Source organism: Coregonus clupeaformis, chromosome 29, assembly GCF_020615455.1.
Source record: "Coregonus clupeaformis isolate EN_2021a chromosome 29, ASM2061545v1, whole genome shotgun sequence".
Classification (NCBI taxonomy): domain Eukaryota; kingdom Metazoa; phylum Chordata; class Actinopteri; order Salmoniformes; family Salmonidae; genus Coregonus; species Coregonus clupeaformis.
In genome coordinates, this window is record NC_059220.1 from 22561844 (window position 1) to 22583422 (window position 21579).

Sequence of the window (21579 nt, forward strand, 5' to 3'; positions counted from 1 at the left end):
GTACAAAAAAAAAAAAACTGAAATATAACATTTACATAAGTATTCAGAGTGGCCAGACGGAAGCCACGCCTCAGTAAAAGGCACATGATAGCCCGCTTGGAGTTGACCAAAAAGGCACCTAAAGGACTATGACCATGAGAAACAAGATTCTCTGGTCTGATGAAACCAAGATTGAACTCTTTGGCCTCAATGCCAAGCGTCACGTCTGGAGGAAACCTGGCACCATCCCTCGGTGAAGCATGGTGGTGGCAGCATCATGCTGTGGGGAAGTTTTTCAGCGGCAGGGACTGGAAGACTAGTCAGGATCGAGGGAAAGATGAACGGAGCAAAGTACAGAGAGATCCTTGATGAAAACCTGCTCCAGAGCGCCCAGGACCTCAGACTGGGGCAAAGGTTAATCTTCCAACAGGACAACGACCCTAAGCACACATCCAAGACAATGCAGGGGTGGCTTCGGGACAAGTCTCTGAATGTCCTTGAGTGGCCCAGCCAGAGCCCGGACTGGAACCCGATCAAACATCTCTGGAGAGACCTGAAAATAGCTGTGCAGCGACGCTCCCCATCCAACCTGACAGAGCTTGTGAGGATCTGCAGAGAAGAATGGGTGTGCCAAGCTTGTAGCGTCATACCCAAGAAGACTCGAGGCTGTAATCGCTGCCAAAGGTGCTTCAACAAAGTACTGAGTAAAGGGTGTGAATACGTATGTATGTTGCTTTGTCATTATGGGGTGTTGTGTGTAGATTGATGAGGGGAAAAAACGATTTAATCAATTTTAGAATAAGGATGTAACGTAACAAAATGTGGAAAAAGTCAAGGGGACTGAATACTTTCCGAATGCCCTGTAGGTGATATGATAAAAGCATGTTAGTGTATTGAACTTACAGATGTCAGGTCTGAAGAGGACTCTGGCTTTGATACGTTGTGGCTGTTGAAGAAAATTGCTTTTCTGTCTGTAATGGAGAAAATACATACTTTAGTCAGATTACATGATATTGTCATCTTCACCCTCAACTCAACTATTTGTTATGGATGTGCAGCTCTCATCTCTGGCACTAGGAGGTAACAAAGACTAATTTGAGCGATAAATGTCCAGCAAAGTCCACTGGTTGATGGAAACCGGGGCACAAGAGTAGCCATAAACAATGAATGATGAGGTGTACCAGTATGGCATTAAAGTTTTATTAGTCGTACGGGATACGCATGGTTTACATCGTCTAACGAAATGCTTACTTGCAGGTTCCTTCGACAATTCAACAACAATTAGAAATAATAAAAGCTAAGAATATGAACATAAAGTAAATGGCAGTAGAATAGAATAATACATTTTAGCATAAGTATAATACAAGAAGGCACAATTTATAATCCAATATTTACACGTATTGGGCAATATAATAAGAGTCTTTTAGCAGCAGTTGTGATGAGTGTATAGCATGAAAGTATGTGTGTGTCTGTGTGCATGTGTGAGTGCTAAGGTACAAAGAATCAGATCAGGTGGTCAGTCCAGTTCAAGTGTTCAGCAAGGTATCAGACCTCATGCTCCGAAACTGTCTGCCCGACGGTAAGGGACAGAACTGCTCGTGGTTGGGGTGTGTGTGGTCCTTGATGATGCTGCTGGCCTTCCTCAGGCACCGTTTCAAGTAGATATCCTGGATGGGTGGGAGCACGGTCCCAGTGATGTACTGGGCCGTCTTCACCAACCGCTGGAGCAATTCCAGGCCGTGATGCAACCGGTCAGGACGCTCTTGATGGTGCAGCGGTAGTATTTGGAGAGGCCCCGGGCGGCATGTCAAATTTCTTCAGTCTCTTTAGGAAGTAGAGACGCTGTTGCGCCCTCTTGACAAGAGTGGTGGTGTTGTTGGTCCATGACAAGTCCTTGGTGATGTGGATGCCAAGGAACTTAAAAACGTGACTCACGCTACTGCAGTCCCGTGTATGTGGATCAGGGTATGTTCCCTCTACTTCCTGAAGTCAACAATCAACTCCTTTGTTTTGCTGAAGTTGAATTTGTTGTCATGACACCACAATGCCAGTTCACTTACCTCCTCCCTATAGGTTGACTCGTCGTTGTTCGTTATCAAGCCTATAACCTGGGTGTCGTTAGCAAACTTGATGGAGTTTGTGTCATGCAAAGCCACGCAGTCGTGGGTGAACAGGGAGTACAGCAGAGGACTGAGGACACACCCCAGGGGGCCCTTGTGTTAAGAGTCAGTGTGGAGGAGGTGTTGTTGCCAATCCTCACAGCCTGTGGTCTGCCCATCAGGAAGTCCAGGATTCAGTTGCAGAGGGTGGTGTCCAGGCCTAGAGCTTGGAGGGAACAATAGTGTTGAATTCTGAACTGTAGTCAATGAACAGCATTCTCACATAGATGTTCCTCTTGTCCAGATGTGTTACGGCCGTGTAACTAGCAATGGAAATGGCATCTTCCGTGGATCTGTTGGGAGCGGTAGGCAAATTGGAGTGGGTCCAGTGTGCTTGGCATGCTGGCCTTGATTTGGGTCATGACCAGCCTCTCGCCGCACTTGATGATCACTGAGGTGAGCGCGACGGGGCGATAGTTATTTGGGCATGTCACCTTGTTCTTCTTGGACACTGGGACGATGGTGGTCTCCTTTAAGCAGGTGGGGACTACAGCCTGGGACAGGGACATGTTGAAAATGTCAGAGAAGACGCACGCCAGCTGGTCAGCACACACTATTACATTCAAATTTCAGTGCATTAATGGAAACATACTGTTCACTAAAACATTGACTGTTACATTCTAGGCTTGAGTATATTTGCTGCTGTTGGCCTTGCGTGCATGTGTCCTTAAATCACTTTCCCAGAAAGACCAAGCGATTGCATTTTTATGAGTGTTAAAGTAGACATCTTTATTCTCTCCAACAAGCATGCAAGAACCATGCTTTCCTCAACTTCTTGCAGGTTGACGTTTATTGTCACGAGTCTTGTCCTGGGGGCAGAACTGAGCTATTATTTTCTTAGGCCAGCTGCAAAGTCAAAATTGGCTTTATTGTAAAAATTCATGAAAACAAAAATGAGCTTTTTGGTCTTCATTTAAGGTTAGGCATTAGGGTTAGCAGTGTGTTAACGGTTAGGATTAGGCATTAGGGTTAGCAGTGTGGTAACGATTAGTGTTAGCAGTGTGGTAACAGTTAGGGTTAGCAGTGTGGTAACGGTTAGGGTTAGGCATTAGGGTTAGCAGTGTGTTAACAGTTAGGGTTAGCAGTGTGGTAACGGTTAGGGTTAGGCATTAGGGTTAGCAGTGTGGTAACGGTTAGGGTTAGGCATTAGGGTTAGCAGTGTGTTAACAGTTAGGGTTAGCAGTGTGGTAACGGTTAGGGTTAGGCATTAGGGTTAGCAGTGTGGTAACGGTTAGGGTTAGGCATTAGGGTTAGCAGTGTGTTAACGGTTAGGGTTAGGCATTAGGGTTAGCAGTGTGGTAACGGTTAGGGTTAGGCATTAGGGTTAGCAGTGTGGTAACGGTTAGGGTTAGCAGTGTGGTAACAGTTAGGGTTAGGCATTAGGGTTAGCAGTGTGGTAACGGTTAGGGTTAGGCATTAGGGTTAGGCATCAGGGTTAGCAGTGTGGTAACGGTTAGGGTTAGGCATTAGGGTTAGCTGTGTGGTAACGGTTAGGGTTAGGCATTAGGGTTAGCAGTGTGGTTAGGGTTAGGCATTAGGGTTAGCAGTGTGGTAACGGTTAGGGTTAGGCATTAGGGTTAGCAGTGTGGTAACGGTTAGGGTTAGGCATTAGGGTTAGCAGTGTGGTAACGGTTAGGGTTAGGCATTAGGGTTAGCAGTATGGTAACGGTTAGGGTTAGGCATTAGGGTTAGCAGTGTGGTAACAGTTAGGGTTAGGCATTAGGGTTAGCAGTGTGGTAACGGTTAGGCATTAGGGTTAGGCATTAGGGTTAGCAGTGTGGTAACATTAGGGTTAGGCATTAGGGTTAGCAGTGTGGTAACAGTTAGGGTTAGGCATTAGGGTTAGCAGTGTGGTAACGGTTAGGGTTAGGCATTAGGGTTAGCAGTGTGGTAACAGTTAGGGTTAGGCATTAGGGTTAGCAGTGTGTTAACGGTTAGGGTTAGGCATTAGGGTTAGCAGTGTGGTAATGGTTAGGCATTAGGGTTAGCAGTGTGGTAATGGTTAGGGTTAGGCATCAGGGTTAGCAGTGTGGTAACGGTTAGGGTTAGGCATTAGGGTTAGCAGTGTGTTAACGGTTAGGGTTAGGCATTAGGGTTAGCAGTGTGGTAACGGTTAGGCATTAGGGTTAGCAGTGTGGTAACGGTTGGGTTAGGCATTAGGGTTAGCAGTGTGGTAACGGTTAGGGTTAGGCATTAGGGTTAGCAGTGTGGTAATGGTTAGGGTTAGGCATTAGGGTTAGCAGTGTGGTAACGGTTAGGGTTAGGCATTAGGGTTAGCAGTGTGGTAACAGTTAGGGTTAGGCATTAGGGTTAGCAGTGTGGTAACGGTTAGGGTTAGGCATTAGGGTTAGCAGTGTGGTAACGGTTAGGGTTAGGCATTAGGGTTAGCAGTGTGGTAACAGTTAGGGTTAGGCATTAGGGTTAGCAGTGTGGTAACGGTTAGGGTTAAGCATTAGTATTAGGGTTAGCAGTGTGGTAACGGTTAGGGTTAGGCATTAGGGTTAGCAGTGTGGTAACGGTTAGGGTTAGGCATTAGGGTTAGCAGTGTGGTAACGGTTAGGGTTAGCCATTAGGGTTAGCAGTGTGGTAACAGTTAGGGTTAGGCATTAGGGTTAGCAGTGTGGTAACGGTTAGAGTTAAGCATTAGTATTAGGCATTAGGGTTAGCAGTGTGGTAACGGTTAGGGTTAGGCATTAGGGTTAGCAGTGTGGTAACAGTTAGGGTTAGGCATTAGGGTTAGCAGTGTGGTTAAGGCTAGGATTAAGGTTAGGTTTAAAATCAAATTTGGTGCGAAAAGTGCAAATCAATCCCAGAACAACAGCAAAGGACCTTGTAAAGATGCTGGAGGAAACAGGTACAAAAGTATCTATATCCACAGTAAAACTAGTCCTATATCGACATAACCTGAAAGGCCGCTCAGCAAGGAAGAAGCCACTGCTCCAAAACCGCCATAAAAAAGCCAGACTACGGTTTGCAACTGCACATGGGGACAAATATCGTATTTTTTGGAGAAATGTCCTCTGGTCTGATGAAACAAAAATAGAACTGTTTGGCCATAATGACCATCGTTATGTTTGTAGGAAAAAGGGGGCAGCTTGCAAGCCGAAGAACACCATCCCAACAATGAAGCACGGGGGTGGCAGCATCATGCTGTGGGGGTGCTTTGCTGCAGGAGGGACTGGTGCACTTCACAAAATAGATGGCATCATGAGGAAGGAAAATTATGTGGAGACATTGATGCAACATCTCAAGACATCAGTCAGGAAGTTAAAGCTTTGTCGCAAATGGGTCTTCCAAAAATGGACAATGACCCCAAGCATACTTCCAAAGTTGTGGCAAAATGGCTTAAGGACAACAAAGTCAAGGTATTGGAGTGGCCATCACAAAGCCCTGACCTCAATCCTGTAGAAAATTTGTGGGCAGAACTGAAAAAGCATGTGCGAGCAAGGAGGCCTACAAACCTGACTCAGTTACACCAGCTCTGTCAAGAGGAATGGGCCAAAATTCATCCAACATATTGTGGAAAGCTTGTGGAAGGCTACCCAAAACGTTTGACCCAAGTTAAACAATTTAAAGGCAATGCTACCAAATACTAATTGAGTATATGTAAACTTCTGACCCACTGGGAATGTGATGAAAGAAATAAAAGCTGAAATAAATCATTCTCTCTGCTATTATTCTGACATTTCACATTCTTAAAATAAAGTGATGATCCTAACTGACCTAAGACAGGGAATTTTTACTAGGATTAAATGTCAGGAATTGTGAAACACTGAGTTTAAATGTATTTGGCTAAGGTGTATGTAAACTTCCGACTTCAGCTGTATAACAAACTTCCACTTGTACCATATGGCCATACATCACACCATATGGATGGCCTTCATGTATAGCCATTACTAGTCATGTATAGCCATTACTAGTCATGTATAGCCATTACTAGTCATGTATAGCCATTACTAGTCATGTGGCTGAGGGACAAACAGATTAACATGATCTAATCTTTGGTCTGACTCAGCCCGGTGATTTCCTTCAAGCAAAAAGAGCCAGATTGATTTCCAGCCCTACCCAATGTCAAGGGAGTAATCGATTGTTCTATTTTTACAACTTCGCTACAAGTCACCCATTTGTAATCATTAACGCTAAGAGAGGGCATTAAAGAATGAGAGGGTGAGGAAGGATGGAAATAAAGAGGGAATAGGATGACTTTGTATTGCTGAATTCAGCTGTTCAAAACGAGCCCAGGGCCTTGTACTACTAGGGTGTAGTAATATTGGAAGTGCTAGCTTCCAGCCTCATCCCTCAGCTTTTTAATGAAACAGTGGCGGGGAGGACACTTATGGTTTCAACTGCTGATTGCCGCTTTAAACATTCAACCAACCCATCTCTCTCTCTCCCATTCTTCCCTTCCCTACCTCCCTTTGTCTATACAGAGTGCTGATTTATGTTTATTAAACTCCTGACAATACCCTGGACAAGGCTGGACAGCACTCACTGCCTGTGTATACAGTAGTATAGGTGTGTTGCTGTGGTGTGTGTGTGGCAGGTTGGGGCACTTTACAGTACGTTTTATTGTGCTGGATGACAGAGGGATGACCCTGGACTCTTTGCATAAGGCAAAGCAGACGATTCCGCTGAAGCCCAGACTGGTTTGCATGAGGGCCTTTACTGTAGCGCATGCAAATGGAGCCGCTTCTTCTGTCAGGGCAAAAGGCCATGTTCAGGTTACCTGACCCTAACCAATGTGCTTATTGCCAATTGACGTTTGGTATCCAAAACGACTGTGTATTGTAATTCTCAATCTGACTGTTCACCTTGCTTTTTCAAACAATGAAAAAATAGTTGACCAAGATGTATAAACCAAATCCACTGCACTCGGCTACCCTCTTTTAAAGAGAGCGGGAGTCCAGTCTCAAAGACGTTAAAAAGCCTTTATGGAGGTATTTTACTGGGTCTGTCAGGAGGACAGGAGTGCTGCGGGCATGCTCAGCATGGCACGCTGCATGCCCATAAACAGACAGGGCAGGGCTTGACATTCACTTTTTTAGCCACTTGTCTGTCAGACAAGGAGGACCATTTTTTTGTTTTACTTGTCCGAAAGCTCAAGTCACTGCACTGATAGGCTACTGTATAAAACACGTGGTCCGTCAACCTTCCATCTGGAGCGCTAAGGGTGTGCAGGCTTTTTATCCAACCATGCTCAAACACACCAGACATATTCTAAGAATAGTTTGTCAGAGTTACATGGCCAGTATTGAAGAGGAAAATCCTAGACAATTTCGAGCGCTTGAGAGACTGTTTTACAACCGGAGTATGCAGCCTTGTCGGCCATTTGCGAGTGACCAAAAGTATGTGGAGGCTGTTATAGCATAACAGCCTCCACTCTTCTGGGAAGGCTTTCCGCTAGATGTTGGAACATTACTGCAGGGAATTGCTTCCATTCAGCCACAACAGCATTAGTGAGGTCGGCACTGGATGATGGGCGATTAGGCCTGGCTTGCAGCCGGCGTTCCAATTCATCCCAAAGGTGTTCGATGGGGTTGAGGTCAGGGCTCTGTGCAGGCTGGTCAAGTTCTTCCACATCAATCTTGACAAACTACTTCTGTATTGACCTCACTTTGTGCAAGGGGGCATTGTCATGCTGAAACAGGAAAAGGGCCTTCCCCAAACTGTTGCCATAAAGTTGAAAGCACAGTATCGTCTAGAATATCACTGTATGCTATAGCGTTAAGATTTCCCTTCACTGGAACTAAGGGGCCTATCCCGAACCATGAAAAACAGCCCCAGACAATTATTCCTCCTCCACCAAACTTTACAGTTGGCACTATGCATTCGGGCAGGTAGCGTTCTCCTGGCATCCGCCAAACCCGGATTTGTCCGTCGGACTGCCAGATGGTGAAGCGTGATTCATCACTCCAGAGAACGCGTTTCCACTGCACCAGAGTCCAATGGCGGCGAGTTTTATACCTCTCCAGCCGACGCTTGGCATTGCGCATTGTGATCTTACGCTTGTGTACGGCTCAGCCATGGAAACCAATTTTATGAAGCTCAAACCCATTCGGACAATTTAAATCTATAATTTGCTTGTCCAACAATTGTTTTTACTTGCCACGGGCAAGCCAACAAGCTTTAATGTCGAGCCCTGCAGGGTCTCCTCCTCACCTGCTGGTCCAGCGGGGAAGTTCTTCAGGGAGGGTCTCTCCACCAGCGTGTAGGACTCCCCCACCACAAACACCTTGTAGAGCACAGCGTTATGGTTGATGAAGCTCTGGATCACACACGGAGGCTTCACGCCCTTCAGGTCCTCCTCACTGAATATGATGGCCATCTGTGGAGAGGAAGAAGAGGTCATCTATATATTTATCATTTTATTTCAACCAATAACCTGCCCACATACCATTCAATCCATCCAACCAGTTTACGGCCTTGACTTGTTCAATGACATATGAATATGAATGTTGACCAACGGACAAGCGGCTAGTGATTTTGGCAGGGCTGCCACATAGAGTATTCTAGTGTGTTTGATGATGTAGCTTGGTGCAGTGTTAAATGATTATCTAGTTAGAGACACTGTAATGGATTACAGGGATTTAGCTAACGATCGAGGGTGTGACTAATCTGTGACCCTAAGCGCATCATGACCCTGGTGGCACTTACCTCGTGGGAGTTGGTTCCATGGGCTACTCGTGTTTTGCAAACTGATCGATGGAGAGAGAGAAAGATGAACAGGTTGAGAATGTTAGTGAAGAAACCACATTTCCTCAATGACCTCAGTACTGAGAAAAAACATGACCGTTACAAGATGACAGCAGGTTATTTCCACACTGACCACAACTTTCAAAACCACTTCCATAAATGGCTGTCTGCAGACATGAAAGATGGGTAAATTGGACATACAAGGTGGCTTAACAGTATCTAAAGGTTTGAAAAAAACAAGTCTAAAAATAAACTTCTCAGAAGGTTTGTATAGTGTTACACAAACCAAGATAGTTATAGTTCAACACTGAAGAGTAATCATTATTATAAATAATAAACCAATTGCTGTGCAGCTTATAAGTGTGGATACTAAAAGCAGGTTTGTTTATAGAGTTTTGGGCAGTTTCCTTTCACTGTTAAAAAAAAAAAAAGCTAGGAGGAATGAATGTATAATATGGGTCGTGTCAGAGATTTGGATATAATGACGAGATACCTATGTCTCCACCCTAACAATGGGATTTGTTGATCACAGATCGGAACGGCGGGCTGTCCAGTTCCAGCCTATTCCTCTCTTTGGATTGGTGGATACATCTCATTATTTTAATACTTTTTTGAATATTCGATGAGGGGTGTTGACGTCAACTGCCTGTATTAATTGGAGATGCTATGCTACTAGCCTCATGTCATGAATATGCATAGCCATCGAGACAACTCCGATATAAAGTGTTATTTCTCAGTTGCCGGGATGTCACGTCCTACTTATATCAGTACACTCGTAACAACCCAAGCATTACAAAACTTATATTAGATCAAATAAACCTCATGTAGAAAATAAATCTTAAAATGTTTTGCTGACCAAATTCGACACTCATTGACCTCCATACAAATGCTCCTCGCTTGGTGAGCGAAAGAAACGAAACGTCACCTGCTGGAGAAGACAGATTTTTGTCCCAGTTATGCATCTCACTTTGTCTCTTACTCTCTGGTCGAGTGACAATTCCTCTTCCTCTATCAAACACGAAGGGAGGGACTTACTAAAGGGGAATGTGAGTCCATGCTTCTCAATCTGCTCCAGTGTGTCTGGACCACACTCAGTGTTCAGAACCATGAACGGGGGAGAGCAGATCCTCTTATCTGGTGAGAGAAAGATCGAGAGGGAGAGAAAGAGGGAGGGAGGGAGGCAGGAGAGGAGACGGAGAGGAAGGAAAGGAGACGTGTAAGATGGAAAATACCATCGCAATATCAGTGAATCTGTTGAAGGAAAAAATCCCTAAGCATGTCATTCAGATGTTGACTATACGGGTGCAGCTCAATCAATTAGAATATTGTGGAAAGGTTAAGTAATTTCAATAATTCAATTGACAAAGTGAAACTCATATATCGTGGATTAATTACACAAAAAGTGAAATAGTTCAAGCCTGTATTTGTTTTAATCTTGATGATTACGGCTTACAGCTCATGAAACCCCCAAATTCTGCATCTCAGAAAATTAGAATATGACATAAGACCAGTGAAAAAATGAAATGTAATACAGACATGTCGGCCTTCTGAAAAGTATGTTCTTGTACATGCATGGAGTTGATCAGCCTGTGGCACTGCTGAGGTGTTATGGAAGCTCAGGTTGCTTTGATAGCGGCCTTCAGCTCGTCTGCATTGTTGGGTCTCGTGTCTCATCTTCCTCTTGACAATACCCCATAAATTCTCTATGGGGTTCAGATCAGGCGACTTTGCTGGCCAATCAAGCACAGTAATCCCATGGTCATCGAACCAGGTATTGGTACCTTTGGCAGTGTGGGCAGGTCGTCCTGCTGGAAAATGAAATCAGCATCTCCATAAAGCTTGTCAGCAGAAGGAAGCATGAAGTGCTCTAACATTTCCTGGTAGACGGCTGAGTTGACTTTGGACTTGATTAATCCACGATATATATACATTTCACTTTGTCAATTGAATTATTGAAGTTACTTAACTTTTCCACAATATTCTAATTTATTGAGCTGCACCTGTAGACTTTCTTTGTTACAGCGCGACTAACAAAGAACACTCTCACACACACAGAAATTTAAAACACATTGACTGACGTATTCTCTCAGAGATAGCTAGGTTTTCCCCTGTGACCCTACTCAGACAGCCAAAACAATGACAAGAGAGCGACTTTTCATCTGAGCCATATACTACGTATGTGGTTTGAGGAGTTAGCAAGGTAACTTTGGTCAACTCTGAGTTCAACTCGGCACTGCTCTACCCAAAATTACAACCAAATAATTGCAGCCTTAACGCAAAAATGGAAGAGGAAAGTAGGAGGAGGAGAAAGTAAGGAACTTGTCTGTCGGCCTTGCATTAAAAGAACATAATTGGTTAACGAAAACTGTGATAAATAAAAAAGTATATCAGTTTCATTTAAGGACCAAAGGATTATATTAAATTATTATATAAAATTCTTGCTACCAATAGAATGTTATTTATATGGGGGATACAATCTTCCCAGATCTGCAGATTTTGCTGCAAAGAGACAGAATCATTGGATAATTTGTTTTGGTACTGTCCATTTGTAGCTTGTTTTTGGACACAGGTCCAGGAATGGCTAAAGGATTGCAATATTTACCTGGAGCTAACCCTGCAGATAGCACTACTGGGTGAACTGAAAAGTCATAGTCAATCGATCAATAACATAATAATACTATTAGCAAAAATGTTTATTTTCAATCTGTAGAAACAATGATAATAGAAAGGTTCAGAACTTTTGTAAGACATCACAGTACAGTTGAAATATATATGGCAAATAGAAATCCTATATGGATGGTGTTAAAAGATAGATGGGTTGTTGAATGGAATTGAAGGATGGGACTAATAACAACTAACAACAAACAATAACAAGATAACTAATAATGTAGGCACGCTGTGTCCATAATAAGTGTATGGGTTGTAGGTTGGGAGCTTTTGTGAAGGAGCACAGTTAGAAAGATATGGCATATAGAAGCAAACCGGATGGACATCATGAAAATGATTGGAGAGGTTGAGAGTAGAAGAAGTTCAGGAGAAAGAACAAACAAAATGTAATTACTGTAAAATTGACTGTGTCCATAAAAAGTAGATAGTGGGTATGGGCTGGAAGTAGAGGCCTAGGCGTTGTTGTTCACTAGTTTACTCCAAGTGGGGAAAGGGTGGCGGGGTTGGAAAGTAATAATGGGGAATATATATATATTTTTTTAAAGGATATGTATATGTAGTGGGGAGAACAAGTATTTGATACACTGCCGATTTTGCAGGTTTTCCTACTTACAAAGCATGCAGAGGTCTGTAATTTGTATCATAGGTACACTTCAACTGTGAGAGACGGAATCTAAAACAAAAAATCAACAAACAAAAATCCAGAAAATCACATTGTATAATTTTTAAGTAAACAATTGTAGACCTGCACAAGGCTGGGATGGGCTACAGGACAATAGGCAAGCAGCTTGGTGAGAAGGCAACAACTGTTGGCGCAATTATTAGAAAATGGAAGAAGTTCAAGATGACGGTCAATCACCCTCAGTCTGGGGCTCCATGCAAGATCTCACCTCGTGGGGCATCAACGATCATGAGGAAGGTGTGGGATCAGCCCAGAACTACACGGCAGGACCTGGTCAATGACCTGAAGAGAGCTGGGACCAGTCTCAAAGAAAACCATTAGTAACACACTACGCCGTCATGGATTAAAATCCTGCAGCGCACGCAAGGTCCCCCTGCTCAAGCCAGCGCATGTCCAGGCCCATCTGAAGTTTGCCAATGACCATCTGGATGATCCAGAGGAGGAATGGGAGAAGGTCATGTGGTCTGATGAGACAAAAATAGAGCTTTTTGGTCTAAACTCCACTCGCCGTGTTTGGAGGAAGAAGAAGGATGAGTACAACCCCAAGAACACCATCCCAACCGTGAAGCATGGAGGTGGAAACATCATTCTTTGGGGATGCTTTTCTGCAAAGGGGACAGGACGACTGCACCGTATTGAGGGGAGGATGGATGGGGCCATGTATCGCGAGAGTAAGACCCATCTTCCCTCAGTAAGAGCATTGAAGATGGGTCGTGGCTGGGTCTTCCAGCATGACCACGACCAGAAACACACAGCCAGGGCAACTTAAAAAGCCTCTCAAGGTCCTGGAGTGGCCTAGCCAGTCTCCAGAACTGAACCCAATAGAAAATCTTTGGAGGGAGCTGAAAGTCCGTATTGCCCAGCGACAGCCCCGAAACCTGAAGGATCTGGAGAAGGTCTGTATGGAGGAGTGGGCCAAAATCCCTGCTGCAGTGTGTGCAAACCTGGTCAAGACCTACAGGAAACGTATGATCTCTGTAATTGCAAACAAAGGTTTCTGTACAAAATATTAAGTTCTGCTTTTCTGATGTATCAAATACTTATGTCATGCAATAAAATGCAAATTCATTACTTATATATATATATATAAATAAATAAATAAATAAAAAACATGGGGGATTGGAAGTGATGCATACAATTACATTGATGGAAGTTACAATCTATCTGCAAAATTAAGCTGATCTACCCCCCATCAAAAAAAAAAAAAAAGCCAGTGCCACGAAAGCGGCTCACCATTTAGCCATGTACATCTCTATGTAAATTTAGCAGATGCTCTTATTCAGAGCAATTTACAGGAGCAATTAGGGTTAAGTGCCTTGCACATCGGCAGATTATTTTTCTTCTTCTTCATCATCTAGTCGGCTCGGGGATTATAACCAGCGACCTTTCGGTTATTTGCCCAATGCTTTTAACCGCTAGGCTACCTTCCGCCACGTGTCTGAGCCGCGAGTTGAGGACCAATGAAATCAGATTCCCTCCCTCTCGCAAAGATTGCATCATCCTCCCATTCATTTAAGGAAGACTACTGTTTAATGTTAAAATACCTAGCACATTACAAATGTAGTCATGACAGAATGCATTTGAAACGTCACACACAGTAAAACTTTTGTATAATAAAAATAATAATAATAAACAAATAAAAACAATGCCATTTAGCAGCCGCTTTTATCCAAAGCGACTTACAGTCATGCGTGCATACATTTTTTTTGTGTATGGGTGGTCCCGGGGATCGAACCCACTACCCTGGCGTTACAAGCGCCGTGCTCTACCAGCTGCGCTACAGAGGACCACTGTATGACTTAATACAATTATTTTATCGATATGAGTGGGAAAAAAGGTGCTCCTGCATTAATAATCACACCAAAGACGACATTAACGATAAGTAATAAAATAAAGACAGCACTTCTTAAAGCCTATTTCACACCATATATTGCTGAATTATTTGCAAGATAACTTCTTTCATTTTGATTTTGCCACAAATGAAATCGTGGCACTGACTCGCCCATGGATTGATGCTTCAATAATGTCTCAATGCACGCGCAGTTACAAGCCTGCTACAGTTAGCGTCAGGCAATACCCACCGTCTTTGTACGGATGAAGCCTGAGCTGGAATGTGAAGCTAGCTTTAGAAAACCCTGAGTAGATCTAGCTTGCATCGTAGTATACCCCTCTGACGACAGAGACAGAAGGCTATGTTATTTAAGACAAACACACACCATCTGTGTGCATGTCAGTCCACCAACATCACTCCCTTCCTTTCATCTCTACTGCTTGATTAGAGAACAAACAACAAAACACACAGCCGCCACGAGAGAGAGAGAGAGAGAGAGAGAGAGAGAGAGAGAGAGAGAGAGAGAGAGAGAGAGAGAGAGAGAGAGAGAGAGAGAGAGAGAGAGAGAGAGAGAGAGAGAGAGACACAGTCTCTTGTTCAAATAAATAAACCAGGAAGCTGCCAACCCTGCTTGGTCTGGCCTGCTACACCCAGAGAACACACAACACAGAGAGACACCACTGCACCAGACAGAACAGGAACAGACAGAGAAACAACAAAGACTACTAGATAGACAACATTATACATGGGACAAGTCCACAGCTCTTACAAAACCAGACAGGTGTACATGCAGTGCATGTATAGTACAAATACTCAGGATGGGTGTGACAGACACAGACGGTAGCACTTTGGTGAATCAAATAAGAGCATCATTCTCATCATGCTTATAGCACGCCCTGATGCGGTGGCTGTCTCGTCATCTCCTGTGATAAGACTTGATGTAAGAGGTTCTGCCACCCCAGGAAATAACAGACAAACATCCTGCAGCTACAACACAGCAAGCCTTCCCTAATTTGAAGCCTATATTTAAATTCTGGCGCTCTGCAGCAATTTTCTGGCTATCGGAGATAAGGTGGCTCGTTTGAAATATTGCCACAGGAAATCAGTGTCCAGGCCAAACCAAATACTGGCATATTGGTGCGGATGACAAAAACACAATACAAACACTAGTGTTGAGTGGGCAATGTGATGTCAGTGCTTCCAGTGAGTTGTGCGGAGGTCAGGAAAATCCCACAGGCCTGTATTACACTGGCTACACTACCCTGAATGCTGCTGAGCTGTGGTCACAGACAAGCTACGCAGACACAGCTCAATGATTCCATTGTGGAAGTGTGGAGTGTACACTACACATGAAGACTTGCGCATTTGACCAGTCATGGAGTGGAAGTCCAGGCCATGAGCAGCTGACTCATGAGGAGAGGAGTGATTGGAGGAAGTAGGGGGTCACCAGGGCAACGTCTTTTGAGTGGCAGTGTCAAGCAACGGGTCCGCTTCCCGTTTTGCCGGCCTCGTTGTTCAGCATGTAATAGGCTGCATTACATGCTGTGCCAATCACAATCTACTGATACTCATAGGATAGGTTATTTTCAAACCAAAAACATACACAGCCGGTCTTAATTTAAAAGAATCAACAAAAAACATAATAGAATTATGAACTCAACGAATATAAGTTCAAATAAACACATTATACTGTTGCTTTCAGACTGGTTTTAGGGTAGCTAAACATAGAAGAAGAAAAAAGGACCCAGGCACAAACAAACACGCAACTGTTAATACAAGACAATTGATTCTGCTCTGTGCTCCTTAACTTGTATTTGTCTGTGGTGCTCCTGTTCTGTCAGTGGAGTGTGGTGTGATGAATGAGACAGAGCCGTGTAAGGTTTACCCATCACATCACCCCACTGAGCGGAGCTCCAAATTCACACCCACCGACTGTCACACTGCTGTTGTTGTGGGAGAGGGGGTAAGAATGTCAGACTAACATTCATTCAAAAACAACCCAAAGACTCAACAACACGTATTTGAATTGTGAGAATAAACTAAAATACATTGTAATTCCAAAAAGGCTGCCATCACATGTTCCCATACCGTTGGATATCTCCTGTCCTGACTTGAGCAAACAAAAAGACTAAAAAGGCACGGTTGGAAGCTTTGGGCTTAGAGAGCGGAAGAGGGGATATGACGATGGTAGTGATGGTGAGTGTAAAATCAAATCTAATTTTATTTGTCACATACACGTGTTTAGCAGATGTTATAGCGGGTGTAGCAAAATGCTTGTGCTTCTAGCTCTGACAGTGCAGTAATATCTAACAATTTCACAACATATACCCAATACACACAAAAAAGTAAGGAATGGGATTTAAGAATACATATATGGACAAGCAATTACAGAGCAGCATGGACTAAGATACAGTAGAATATTATAGAATAGAATACAGTATATACATATGAGATGAGTAGTGCAAGATATGTAAACATTATTAAAGTGACTAGTGTTCCATTTCTTAAAGTGGCCAGTGATTTCAATAGGCAGCAGCAGCCTCTAATGTGCTAGTGATGGCTATTTAACAGTCTGATGGCCTTGAGATAGAAGCTGTTTTTCATTCTCTCGGTCCCAGCTTTGTAGCAGTGTTACTAAAGGGGGCCTGTCTCTCTGTTATGCGTTGGTGTCATGCTTGGCCGTTTGGCTCGGTGTGCAGGGGAGCAATCTCCTCCTCTGTCTAAACAGTGTGTGCTCTCAGCAGACCCGCTGGAGCCGCAGCAGACACTGACAGGACGTCAGTCCGACTCGGAGTAGCATGGCATACAGCACCGGCTGGCCTGGCGCCCTGGAACCACTCAGGGGGTGGGGATCCAGACTAGGACAGTACCAGACCCAATCCTACCATGAAAAAACACCCAATTAAAATGGAGAGGTTCTCATTTTAAAGGATGTCATCACTAGGGTTTGATCCATAAGAGACAGAGAAGGACAGTCTTAAGGTGGCCTGGCTGAGTGGAATGTTCATACCAGGCACTGGTGAAGTCTTTCCATACAGGCAAGCAGCCACCAGTGAAACTGACCCTCACATTTTCTTTGCAAAAGTTATTATTAGCATTATCAGAGGATTACCATGTAGGCCTATACTGATACAATTCCAGTATTGACAGTAGATTGAAATCTAATGTTGCTATTCAGGGCTACATTACTAGTAAAACCAGCATCCTCGAACATACCCCTTGTTCAGAACCAGGAATGTTTTCAATATTTCAAATTGAACTCCAAACTGTTTTCCCTGCAAGTAAATCCATAATGTTCCATATCCTGCTGTGAGAAGCTTCCGCTCTGAATTATAATTATTAATCTGAAATCCCAAACAATAATGCCATTAATCTTTGTGAGAGAACAACCTCCGACTCGATGTCGTAGAGCATCTCCGCAAACGTTTTGATTACCTTTGTCAGATCAAAAATCAGACAGACCAGGTCCATAACGGAACAGTGCTTTGAAGGCAGTCGTTATGTAAGCAAGGCAATCAATCATAGTCCTTTTTATTCATCCCATGCTGACTGTTGTGCGCTGGGATTGGGGCCTGGATGTGTGTGCGGTCCTCAGCAGTCCCTCCCGGCTGTTTTTCTTTAATATGCTGTGCCTTGGTTTAAATATTGATTACTTGCATCAGCAGGACACTTGTTATTGTTGGTCGTATTTGAACCACGGCAACTAAGGCTAGGATTTATGTGAACACCAAATACTCTCCACATAACAAAGCACTCTACCATAATCCAGTTAAATACCTCGAGCATAGTTCAGTTTGATTCCACAAAAACATCTCTTCATTTAAGGGTGTCCCAGTCCCTTTCTTTTGAAGTGGAAAGGAAATACCAAGACGAAGAGCCCCAAGAATGAGATCCTTCACCTTATACAACCTGACGACTGTTGCCATCTATACAAACACCAAGTGAAATATCAAGGCAGCATAAACGGAAAAGAGTGGATTCCACCAACTAAAGTAAGCAACTGTCCTGCTCTGTTTCACAAGGGAAACACAAAACCAACTTAGACAATACTCTGGAAAGCTGATGAGCTGAACCAGGAGTCATGTGGTGGAGAGGAGACTAGTGGGACCAGGAGAACTAACCCGTCTTGTTAGTTAGACAAACCCTTGCCTGCACAATGCTGCACAGACACTTCACAGAGCTGTCTACTGATCACCACATTCTCCAAGTACAGTTAGGCTGGGCCAATTGTACGCCGCCCTATGGGACTCCCGGTCACTGCCGGTAATGACATGAACCCCAGGCTGTAGTGACGCCGCAACACTGCGATGCAGTGCCTTAGACCGCTGCGCCACTCGGGAGGCCCTCTTTTTGACAATTTTAATTTAAAACAATCACAGTAATGTACTTAATTGCTACCCAGAAATGATTTGATATTTAGATACATTTTAAAAGGTCCAGTGCAGCTGTTTGTATCAGTTTAAAAACAAAACCCACACACACAGCTCTAGTGCTTCCTCCCATTGAGTAATACTCTCAGCCACTCAGGCAGCCCTCTGATCATGGCAGGCTCGCCACAGCCTCTGGTACTGGGGACTGGGGTTGCCTTGGCAGCCAGCACTGCACTGGGGCTCCATGGTCTCCACTGATAAGGAGGAGGAAGTGGCTGTGGCAGACAGTGCTCTTTGGATGTTCCCCTCTCACTACGAAACCCCTCCCCCTCCATGCTCCCACTTCACTTCCCACCAGCCACTGTTGATGACTACAGAAACTAACAATTGTTTTCTTGTCGTGATGTGATCTAGGACTGACAGTTTCCATTTCAACATCTGAGTTGAACCTTTTTCTGAGTGTAAAACAGCATCAGGAATATTCAAAAAGGTACACCACTTCAGCTCAAGGAGATCTAGTCACTCAATAACAACAGGCTGCAAACAGATGCATCACATCCTTATAGCAAGCCACGAGCACTGCACAACCACACATACACCAAAACTGTGTACTCAAGTGGGCACACGTGCCAACACACACACTCTCTGTCTCTCCACCTGTGCGAGGTGCATGCGAGTACGGCAGGGTTTGCATGCTGTAATGGCTCCGGTAAATGAACAGCGGATGAGAAAGCTCTCCTGTTGATAATGTGCTGTCAGTCCACAGCTCTGCTCCAGTCTCTGGACCCTGACCAGACAGGCTACACAGCCATATGGTTCCTGTGACAAAACATCTAGGTGCTGCTGGCCTGCTGGATGACAGTCTTCTCTAACTAATGGAGCTTTAGTCCATCACTGGATACAATACACACTGTGGCAGAGGCAGGAGCCAGGTTCACTAGGGGTTAACAGAGGGGAGAGAGGAGGAGGGATGGTGCTGTCATGGTGGGAGGAATACAACTGTGTTACGCTCCTCTACTGCCTACATAAAGCAGGTAGGAAGCAGAAAATAATATTATTATTGAACTACGGGGTAACGCACAATCCACCACCTCCTGGACACTCTCAGAAACTAAACCAAAAAGATCACAACCAATCCTTGACACAACAGATTACTCACCCACTGATTCACACAAACACACCTCTCTGGGATCTTCTGTAGTCTAGGACTGGCAGTGGGGATGATTTTGGGAGTTAAATCATACTCAGCCCATTTGTGAGACACTGCCAGTGTGTGTGTGTGTGTGTGTGATGCTACCTTGCATGCAGTCCTCTATCCGATGGATGAGCTGGTAGGACTTGCAGCGGTCCAGCAGGGTCCTGATTGCTGGGAGGGGGTCCAGCACAATGGTCTCAGGGTGGGCATCAATGTAGTCCTGAAACACACAGCAGGGAGATGAGGGAGCACATATCACAGCTAATGCAGGCAGTCTGGTCACACAGTGCAATGCTACCACTTCACAGTAGGCCATGGATCATGTGTATTTCCATCATGCCCACTGTGTTGTGGTGTGTGTCATCATCATGCTCGCAGGCCAGTGGGTTACATCACTGTGCCCTGCATGGCAGGCTGTTAGGTCAGCGTGAGGTTTGCTGATTTATATAACTACACGCTCCATCGCTCCATCCTCCTCCCCCTGTCTCTACACTCCATCCTCCTCCCCCTGTCTCTACACTCCATCCTCCTGCCCCTGTCTCTACACTCCATCCTCCTCCCCCTGTCTCTACACTCCATCCTCCTCCCCCTGTCTCTACACTCCATCCTCCTCCCCCCTGTCTCTACACTCCATCCTCCTCCCCCCTGTCTCTACACTCCATCCTCCTCCCCCTGTCTCTACACTCCATCCTCCTCCCCCTGTCTCTACACTCCATCCTCCTCCCCCTGTCTCTACACTCCATCCTCCTCCCCCTGTCTCTACACTCCATCCTCCTGCCCCTGTCTCTACACTCCATCCTCCTGCCCCTGTCTCTACACTCCATCCTCCTGCCCCTGTCTCTACACTCCATCCTCCTGCCCCTGTCTCTACACTCCATCCTCCTGCCCCTGTCTCTACACTCCATCCTCCTCCCCCTGTCTCTACACTCCATCCTCCTCCCCTGTCTCTACACTCCATCCTCCTCCCCCTGTCTCTACACTCCATCCTCCTCCCCCTGTCTCTACACTCCATCCTCCTCCCCCCTGTCTCTACACTCCATCCTCCTCCCCCTGTCTCTACACTCCATCCTCCTCCCCCCTGTCTCTACACTCCATCCTCCTCCCCCCTGTCTCACACTCCATCCTCCTCCCCTGTCTCTACACTCCATCCTCCTCCCCCCTGTCTCTACACTCCATCCTCCTCCCCCCTGTCTCTACACTCCATCCTCCTCCCCCTGTCTCTACACTCCATCCTCCTCCCCCTGTCTCTACACTCCATCCTCCTCCCCGGTCTCTACACTCCATCCTCCTCCCCTGTCTCTACACTCCATCCTCCTCCCCGTCTCTACACTCCATCCTCCTCCCCCTGTCTCTACACTCCATCCTCCTCCCCCTGTCTCTACACTCCATCCTCCTCCCCCGGTCTCTACACTCCATCCTCCTCCCAAAGCAATCTTCCTCCTCCATCTCCCACACTCTCCATTTTCATCTCTCTGCCCAGTCCTTTCCTTCTGCCAGCCTCTCAGTCATTCTCTAACAGATGCTTTGGCCCACATATTATGCAAACTCAACCAACCCCCGTGACATTTGCATTTTTCATACATTAGGCTAACTTGCCTAACATAAAAATACATCCACACACAGGCACAAAAATGCCAGCCTACGTACACACATTTAGTCAAACACACATGTACGCACAGAAATTTTTCCTTGGGACTGAACATCAATCTGCAGAGAGCGCTTGCAGAGAGCGCTGATCAAAACATCTGTGCGGTTACATAAGACAAACGTGTTGCGCTTAAAAACTAAAGCCAAACTAATCTTCCAGTGGTTTAGACTCTGTATTTGGGCCATCAATTTGCTGCTTTCTATCGCCTACAATGTGTGTGAGAAAAGAGGGTGGGGCAGAGTTGATTCCTCCATGGGAATTGGAGTTTTGGCAGTGTGTGTTAGGTAATAAAGGACACATCATATGCAAAGAAAAAGGGCAAACATATTTATTACGAATAACCTAATTCATAGGC

General features: G+C 44.9%; 1 protein-coding gene across 2 annotated transcripts in view; it reads right to left on the minus strand.

The window, feature by feature from the left end:
* The window catches only part of LOC121544863 (inositol-tetrakisphosphate 1-kinase-like), a 73905-nt gene that overhangs the window by 5190 nt on the left and 47136 nt on the right, over nt 1–21579 (minus strand). For both annotated transcript variants that reach the window (XM_041855079.2, XM_041855078.2), the window contains exons 5-9: nt 19679–19796; nt 9867–9965; nt 8793–8833; nt 8298–8463; nt 883–950 (exon numbers count right to left, since the gene is read on the minus strand). In XM_041855079.2, coding sequence (XP_041711013.1) covers nt 883–950; nt 8298–8463; nt 8793–8833; nt 9867–9965; nt 19679–19796 — 492 coding nt within the window. The remainder of the gene's footprint in view (nt 1–882; nt 951–8297; nt 8464–8792; nt 8834–9866; nt 9966–19678; nt 19797–21579) is intronic.